Consider the following 9,743-nt stretch of genomic DNA (forward strand, 5'->3'; position numbering starts at 1 on the left):
TTATTTAACAATTTTGTTTATGATGCGCGGATCGACACAGAAATGTTATTACAAATTTTGCTTATAGAACTTTTGCTGCGAACTAAACCGAACAAACGAATGTTACGCGTTTTGGAAGCCATCAATTGAACAGTCAATGAATTTGAATCAAACAATCAATCAATCAATCAACCAATCAATGTTCCGTTTAAGGCTACATAAATACGTATGTAAATTTTAATCATCTCCTTCAGGCTTAGGCTAGTTAGAATTACAAGCGGACATTGGGATTCCGGGAGCGGACGAAGTTCAACAGCTCCTCGGAGTCCTCGCACACGAATGGCTTGATGTGATGGCAGGCCACGTCGTGCCACTTGATGCCATCGTTGTAGAAGTTGTTCAGAATGGACAGGCAGCTCTCGTCGTTGCCCTGCGCGGCCTCTCGGTTATCGGGCTGCGGCTGTTGGTAACCGCCCGTTGCAGACCAATCGCCGGTGTTCCTCTGCGAAGTGGGTCCAATCTTGGCGCCCGATCCCGACCAGAACCAACCGTTCTCATTGGGTGGCTGCAGGTCGGGCCTGTCGCAGCCGGCGAAGTTGCACTTCCTGCCCGAGGTCCAGATGTATCGCACATTGCCCCTGGCAATCCGCTGCTTCACAAAGTCATTCTCCTGCGGCGTCTCCAGCGAAACGGCATCCATGCAGTGCCTGCGGCAGATGTTCCTCGCATCCAGCCAATCCACCTCCAAGCTGCGGGTGGGTGCGTGCTCCCAGCTGAAGAAGTACGAGTGGGACACGCCCCTGGCATCCCGATAGCTGGCATGGCGCACCCGGTTGGCGCAACTCCGCGGATCGGGAAGCGCCAGGCGACGTTGAGCCAGCGCCACGGTGGCACCAAAGGCCAGAAGCATAAGTGCGCGCAGCACAGACATATTTGGATAGCTATCGAAATTGCAAAAAAAGTTATTAGTTATATTTCATATTTACAATCCATGTTTGGATTTATAGATGTATGCCTTTTAAAATGTTATCTTAATTAGATTTTACCACATAGCTGACTTCAGAACTACCCAGACGAGTCTAGAGCAGCCTAACCCCCAAAGTTCAGCCCAAAACTGATTTAGAATTTGAGTCTGACTAGGCTTGGATCTGATTTGCCCCACCCGTTTCATTTCCGCTTGGATGAGTCGATGGGTTTTATGCGAAATCAGTGATTGGAAATGCTTTGCATTGATTTTGATCCATTTTGACTGTATTTTGTATATGGAATTTGTCGCTTACAATTGTCATTTTGCACAATTTGATTCCATTTCGTCTAATTAAGTAGTTTTCCATTTCGGCCAGGGGCCTTCAACCTGGTTCCTATTTCGTAACGTGAGAACAAGTGACTCTTATTTTACCCAGCAACAGTCTATGCAAATGAGCTTATTGTTTAATAACCATACATAAAAACCATGAAAATTGTATGCAAATTTTTATTGGCTTATTGATGTGCGACTGGTGGTGATCATGAGCATATAAAACTTATATAAACTTGCTATTAGATCCGTATTTAAATAAGCTGGCTAAGCTGAGTTTCCATTTTATTGGAATTGACTGGAACGCGTGCTAAGCTTTGTCTGCTCTTTACAAAAACGGTAATTAGCTTCAACTAATCCAAATAGACTGATAATTAGTTTAAATAAATTGGAATTGCTTGAAAGAGCTCATAAGAAGGTGTAGTTAGAATATGAGCGCAATAAATTCGAACAGTTTTAAGTACTGAACTGTTAAAAATCAGATTTTTGTATATATCTACACATTTTCAAAAACCAAACAAATGGTTTGACGGTACATAATGACATTTCCAAAAAGTGAATTTATTTGGCAGCGCAGTAACCTTAAAACAAATCACCGAACCGTAACTGACCTAGCCCACAAAACTGACCTATCCAAAGTCAAGAAACTCCCCGTGCCACTGTCCATACAGTCAGGAACGTAGCTATATGCCATTAGTCAGTGGCATTCCAGTACTCCAGCATTTCTGGCCCAACTGAAGCCCCTGGGTTTGTCCCATGCATACCAAACCAATAAATACTCGCAGTTAATGGAGAAAGTTGCCCGAGTTCGAGACTCGGTGCTCAAAACTTGAGGCCCGTCCATGGTCATGCATTACACATATGGCTGGGTCTTTTTCAGTGCCTGGTCAAAACTTCGAAACTCTTCCGCCTGATAAGACGCTGTTTTGGCCCTTTGTCTTGGCCACGCGCAATTGCATGTTTCTTCCCCCCTTTTCACGGCTGGTTAGATTTTGTAATTTAAATTTCCATTGCCTCACTTGCTCTTCCTATTTAAAGCAGTGCCGATAGGTTTGGTTTTGGCTTTGGTTTGGTATATGACAGGTTGTTTCTCCGGCTAATTGCCGTGGGTAAGGGCATTGGCAGCTGCTGAAATATTGCCGAACCGATTGTCTTCGCCTCTCGTTTTTTTTCGGGGCACTTGCTCCCAAGTAGCTCTTATTTTGGCTCTTATTTTGTCTCACTTTTGTTTGGCTTTTAATTTTTTCGACCTGGCTTTTGTATTTTGAGACGTGTTTTCTTTTCTTATGCAATACTTGCTTTATTGAACGTTTCAATGAAGGCACTTGGAAACAAAAATTGTGGGAGAAAGGCATGTATTTTTTGTTGTTGTGTTTTTTTCTTTGCGGCCTAATGACTAATGATGATTTAGGCTCTTCAAATGGTTATTTATTTATATAATTCACTAGTGCGGCGTGCAAAAAGCAACCTTCAAAACGTGCTCAATAGCCAAATAAATATTACAAAATACCGCGGCCAAAAGCAGTCGAAATCTTCGAAAGATGTTTTCCTAAGCACATCTGTGCAACATTCCGAATCCGAATTGTTAGATAATTAATTCCTAACCACTTGTGCTGACTTCGTGGTTGCATCTTCCAAACATTTTAGTTGTTTTTTAGGTTTTTTTGCCAAACCCCAACCACCTGCTGTACTCACCACCCACCCAACATGGCAATTAATCTTCGGCTTATACATTACATTTTACAACAGTCTCTGCAACTGGTTTTTTACTGGGTTTTTCTTTTCAGATGGCAAGCAATTTTTATTTATGTATCACGCGCCTTTAGCATTTTCTTAGGCAGAGTAAGTTCGTAAAAAAATATCATTAGTTTGTAATAGCGAAACAGGTGTCTATGCTACAAGTTGCACAGGCATGTACTATGTATACGTATAGTAAACTGTTGAAAAACTTTTTAAAAGTTATGTGCAGATTTCGTATAAATACCCAATAATTGTAAAATCCTTGTAAGATAAGCTATTTAGTTGTTTATATTATTTGTTTTGAAATTTTCAATTTAAACATATAATATCGATTCCTCAGCCACCTTAAAACCCCTTTAATTTAATTTGAGCTGCCAAGATCTGCCTCTGCCATTTCCTGTTAATTAGAAATCAATCGACAAGAAGACGTTTCTCCAGAGAAAACTTCGAGAAACTTGCACTTGCAGCTTGTTTGTAGAACGAAGCCGAACGAAGACAAGACGAGTTTCAGCTTTTTAAGCACCACCTTGTCGCGATGCGATGACAGTAATTATAAAGAAGACGGATTTTCCACCTGCAAAACCCACCTGATGGCTTCTTGCAGCAACATCCCACCTTTGTGTGCCTTGATAGCTCGCTTTTGATGGCGTCGAGGTCTCTTTTATGGTGCTAATTAGAACGCTTGTGTCTGCTGTTGCGCCACCAGTGCAATGGGTCAACCACTTTGACCTCTTTTCACATGGAGTTACCGCAGCAAAAGGGAGCAGGATGCTGCCGTTATGAAAGTTGCAGGCGGATGCGACCACTTAATTGCCTGGTCTCGGTCTGGTCTTGGCCAGATCTGGCTGCTCTCGTCTTGGCCCGAAGAAGCAGCCGCTGACCAACAGTAAACAATATGCAGAAAAACTGGACAGACTGTAGAAGAAAGTCTGTCAACTGCGGCCAGTTTGGGACCACCAGACCACAGACCAACCGACCAACAGACAGCCAAACAGTCAGACAGGCTGAAGGAGCGTTACTTTTACTGGTCAAGAGGCGACAGCACCTGCAGCTTACTGGTTTTCGCGAATGATGAGCAAAACACTAAAATTCCACAGACAGTGCAGCAGTGCTCAAAACAATAACAATGAAGCGAAATGATAGTGAAAATGGTCATGTTTCTTCTTTCAGTTTTTGGTCATCACATAAAATCGTATTTATATGTGCAGGCCATATCCATAGATACACTGACAGCGCGTCAGCTTAAATTAGGAGCAGGGAATGATGGTGGATAGTGAGAGGTTCAAGTGGAATCTTCTCAATTGTCAGCACTATGGTCACTTTCATCATCGGAGAAGGCGCTAATGAGTAGCTCAAATTTTGGTCATGGTCAGGTAAATGAAAAAGTAAGAGTACTGAAACACTCTTAAGTGTGGGAAAGACTTTTTACTAAATCCAAGAGCTTTTTCATAAGAATATTTTATTAAAAGCAAACTTGTTTAATAAAATGGTATTACAGGGAAAAGTGCAATGACCCCTTTTTTAAGGAATAGAATTCCCGTTGACTTAAAGAAATATGTCTATTTAAATTGCAGATTTTTTGTATAATATGTGACTTGTATATTGGATAACCAAGTCCTAATGACTGCAATAATACCACATAAATTACTTTTGCGACCCTTTATTAAGTACGCACAACCATTGCGTTGAGTAAATTGAGACCCATTGAAACCGAAAAAAAAAGTCATTCCTTTTGAAGGCCCACAAAATTCGCATACGAAAAACCGGAAAAGAGGCGGAAAAGATACGCCCACTGCCGAAAAACTTTCCTTTAAGCAGAATCCACTCCACGGAGTGACAGGAGGAGCCCATGGAGATCTTTTGCAAAGACTTTCCCGCATTCCGCGCAGATGAATTATTTCATTGTCAATCGGAGACGAAATCGTGACTGGAGATTTCTACTGTGGAATTCTCGGAGATTGCAGACCAAAAGCGAACAGCTGTGAATCCTCCTCCGCAATGGCGATGGAAAAATTCACGGCATTGAAATTGTTAAACCGTTGACCTGTCAAAGCCGACTTTAAACAGCTATACAAGTGAGGTCATCTCCAGTTGCAGCTGTAAAAATGTCAATGCGCCTCTTATCAAGTCTCTGTGTTATTGCTAGCCATAAAATATTATTGGCATGTTGGATGTTGGCTTTAGACTTTACGACCCCCATACTCTCTGCAGTAGCAGCAGTAGCTCACAGCTGGCGCAGCCTGACATTTTGGCAATTACTGCCCGAATTTTTGCATGCTGCTGGAAAATTAGATTTTCCACTCATTTGCACTGCCAACATATTGCGTAATCTTCTGCTTCACTGCATGGCCCTGGGTGGTTGTGGGTGGGTGGTTGTCAGATGTGAACTGGCCGAAATGAGGCCAAAAATGAAAAAAACAACTCACTCATTGTTGGCTCAACTAACAGCCTTTTTCACACTATTTGCAATGTTCTTTAAGCTGACAGAATACGACGTGACAGAATTTGTTGTGGTAGGTCGGCACAGAACTTAAGCAAATTTTAATTTATCATCGTCGGTTCTAAGTCAAAAACTAAATGATGTGTTGTTCCATTCACTTCCAATCTCGTTTCTCATATTCTAACACAAATTAATTTTTTTAAAAACTATTATTAGGAGAAATGATAAATTAAATCTTTACGCTACAATAATCCCAAGCTCAATGTAAAGTTTAGAGTAAGCTTCTTGTACTTCTAATTTCTTCTTTAATCCAAATCTCAATTTGTCCTGCATACAAACTTATGTCTAATATCGAAACCACAAGTCTTGAAAAAAAGATGTCACTTCTCTGACGTCACTTGTCCTTAAAGGATGTGTCCTGCGTTGAGTGATAATCACCTTTTGATTGAAACGAACGACACAAAGCGGGACTCAACACTCGATAAGCGAACAGCACAGAAATCCAAGTGTAAGATGTTGTTGTGGGAACAACCGCACGCAACGATTCGCTTTTACCAACTGAACGCAGAGACGATCTTGCCAGGGTTTATAGCTTGGCCCCAAAAAGCCAAACAAACCAAAAAGTGCAAAAACGGTCAGCGGTGGTTCGATGTTCGAACGTGCTTCAAACCGGGCTGGAGGCTTGGCTTAAACGAGTGATCGAGTGCTTCGTGGGGGCAAAAAGCAGACAACAACAGCCAACAAAATTGGCCTAAACAGCGGGGGTATTTTCAGGCTGGAGACGAGCTTGGAATGCATTCGATGGCTAATTGAGTTAGTGGCAGCTACTGCTGCCATAAATGTGTCAGTGTGCTACTGGTTTGAGGTCTATAACTTGGCGACTCGAGTCTCGAGTGCATCTGGTCGCTTCGAACATGTTGCAGCAGCAAGTTCGCTGCTTGAGTCTTTTGTTTTTCATATTTTGCAAAATTAATAAGTGAGAAAAAGGCAAATCGCATCGATGACCGTTACAAGCTTTGTTTAGCGAGATGAATTTGCATTTATGTTTGATTTCATTTTAATTATCTGCCACTAAGCCGAATTGCCCTCGGGCTACATCTTTGTAAGCATTTTTGTTTTGTGCATTTATGTAACAATTGTATATTTTTTTACTCTTCGATGCAAAGCAAAACGGTGTCAATAAAATCAATAGCGCTTAAATTGCTTCCGGCACAATTTGCTCATCATTAGCCAAAAGGTGTTGAAGAAGCGAGCATAAAGGGCAGCGCAAAGATAACAAAAAATGGAAAATGAAAAAATGGAAAAATAAATACACGCTAAAATATGTTTAAATTGTTAAAAACGAATTTCAGCTGCCGTTGTGGGCCTACTCGATTTGATTAATGTGATTTCTTGCTTTGCCCTAATGAGAGCATAAGAAAATAATTCATTAATAATCATTGTGCCTAATAACGCTGGTATTTATCACAGCAAGCTGCTCCAATGCTGCAGCTGCTCAAGTTCACCCCTACAAGGCGAATCAGCTTCTGATTTGTTCCAAGTGTCCTCTCACGCACCTCGAGCTCATCTTCAAAATGCACTTCGGGCATGCTTTTACATAAAACATGAAACTACATATACCCGTTGTGAGGTCGCTCGGTAAATTAAATTTAATTGCATTTTCAGCAGTTGCCAAGTGCGGTGGAGTGCCAGCCAACAACTTCAAATCGATTTCGAATCGCTTCAAATTTGCCAAGATACGCTTGCATCTTTTTCGTATACTCTAAGCAGAGGTTCAACGGACAACGGATTAATTGAATCCATTATAGAAATCATTAATTGGAAGGCATTAAATAAAGTTGACATATGCATACCAAATTACGGGGAAATGCCAGATTTAAGAGTATCAAAATGTCAACTTTAACACATCTTTAGACAAAGTGAAGTCATGAAACGGAATGATTCTGGCTCTGTCCCAGTTACTAAAACTGGCTATGAAAAGTTTATATGGATTTTTTAAGCAGTCCTTGCTAAAAATACTATGTTATTTAAATTTACATACCTCTACAAATTTGCTTATTTGTTCACAGATACTTCGTTAATGAATATTTATGGCTTACAACATAAAGATTGAAAATAAATTATTCCTAAGTGCATTATTTTAAATTAAAATTTAAGAAACCAAAAACTTTTTAGACTAAAAAGCTTTTGACAATATTAAATATCCCTATAAGAGTATTTTGAGTCTCCCAACTCCATACTCAGCCTGCATTTCTTGTTATTCGCTGTGACTTTGAACGCATTTGCTTAAGTGATTTATGCATCCGAACATCCGATCTCGAAATGAGTCGAAGCAGCAGATGTGTGAAATCATTGAGTGTGAACAGCTCCAAACTTTGATCGCCATAATGATGGAGCCCCGAACTTGAACTTGAAGACCGCTGACTTGCAAAAGGCCGCCACACAAAAAACCAAAAAAAAAGCATACAAATCTGTTTCCAAAATATATGTACAATATATATACAATCAACAAAAAGGCATATCCATGGCTGCGGCTGCAATTAGATCTGCACTCCACTCCAAATGGGTTACCCAGAGGCGAGCAACAATTAAAAATGGGTCTTGGCGGTGGGGCAACAATCAAAATTAAAACTCCGCTTACCATGAAGTTAAGTACGAGAGACCTTAGGCGTCATGGATGGATACAGTATCGTACCTATACCTATATACTCGTATGATATTTTATGGCCCTCGGCTGATGATCACGACTATTGTGGGACTGAGGTGCTCCATTGCCTGCAATTCCACTTTCCTTTGCCAAATATTATAACAAAATTGGCAAAATCCCACGCAGCCTCGCAGCCACATACTCATAATTGGGTCGCTTAATCTATCATTTGACATCTCTGATCCCCGCCGCCCTCAGACAACTTTTTAATTACAATTGGGCTCATTGTTTGAGCAGCGATTTCTGGCTTACTTTTTGTGGTTACGCAACGCTCGGATTGCGTGGCGATTGCCAGATGAAAGTCATCATTAGATTGACATAAAAACTCTTTATCTCGCTGATTGCCAGTTGGTAAACTTTAAAACGTTAGGCCTTACAAAATAGGCGTACTTGTTTGAAAGTTATATGTACATACGTTTTTTTTGCTGATAAAGTGCATGTCTCTTTGCCATTAACTAGAGGTAAAAGGAAGTTGGTGGGTACGTACTGGCACCTTTTTCCTACAAATACTTACCAAAACTTACTAATGAAGTTTCAAACAATTTTAGCGAGGTAATGGGCGGGTAGTCGGATTTAAAGCCTTTTTCCTTACGAGTAAGGGCATAAAAACAGATGGCTCTTAGTGATGATATATTCATTTTTTAATTTATTGGCCATCTACCTAAGACAACAAAACCATTTCATTGAAATGTTCTGGACAGTGATTAAACTTTTTTCGAGGACAGGTGGAGCAGTCAAAAAAGAATTATTTGCCGTTTAAAAAGAAGTGAACAATGATAAATTACATAACCATAACATAATTAACTTTGAGCTGGGCGATGATGCTAATTAACTTCTTCGTCTCCCTTGGCGAATATATAGATGTTTATAGGTACCCACGTTTGCATACAAGGCATATATAGAGATATATTTATATAGAGGTATATATCTGAGGTTGCCATAACCCAGTGACTGACTTCCACCGCTTACCGCATCACGTGGCGTCGGCACCTTGGGTTCTGTAACTCATCGCATCTTCATAGCCGAAAACCAACATCCAACATCTATTTCGTCATTTTTTGGTGGCGAAAATGTCAGAGGTTTCTGCGGAGCTCGTGGATTCGGTCAGCTGGCGATTATCCAAACCATTTTCCGCCATCAACAATTATTTATTATTTTATTTATGGCGGTTTATAAGTATATTTTTTATTCGCTTTTTTGTCAATTGAGGAAAGCCTTCAGCGTATTTGGCCGTGAAACAAATTCGCATCAAACCGCGTGGAATCTTAAATTGCTCAAATAATTGTTTTGCTTCAGTTCGGTTTTGGCCAAGGAAAACATTTACCCCACTTTGTTTGTTATACTTAATTTCGTTCACTATTTATTTGGGCTTTGTTTTCTTTAAATTGAATAAATAATTACATTTTATTATAAGGTTCAAAGCGGCAAAGAGAAATATATTTTTATTGGTAAGCTACAGCGAACTCTAGGACTTTAAAACATTATCGGATTTGCAATTCACTTGAAACCCGTTTTCTTTCTTTTTAGTAAACTCGATTTGGGTATTTCACTTGCAAATTCTCACTTTCGTATGTCATTTT

At 40.3% G+C, this 9,743-nt stretch overlaps 1 protein-coding gene across 1 annotated transcript; it reads right to left on the bottom strand.

Moving 5' to 3' along the window:
* Window position 1: 1 nt before the first annotated feature.
* LOC122611428 lies at window positions 2-6,003 on the bottom strand. The gene is made up of 2 exons (XM_043784495.1): window positions 5,895-6,003; window positions 2-920 (listed from the first exon to the last, which is right to left on the bottom strand). Exon 2 carries the CDS (start codon window positions 908-910, stop codon window positions 251-253), a length of 660 nt encoding a protein of 219 aa, XP_043640430.1. The 5' UTR covers window positions 911-920; window positions 5,895-6,003; the 3' UTR covers window positions 2-250.
* Between the last annotated feature and the right edge of the window lie 3,740 nt (window positions 6,004-9,743).

Source organism: Drosophila teissieri, chromosome 2L (assembly GCF_016746235.2).
Source record: "Drosophila teissieri strain GT53w chromosome 2L, Prin_Dtei_1.1, whole genome shotgun sequence".
Taxonomy (NCBI): Eukaryota; Metazoa; Arthropoda; class Insecta; order Diptera; family Drosophilidae; genus Drosophila; species Drosophila teissieri.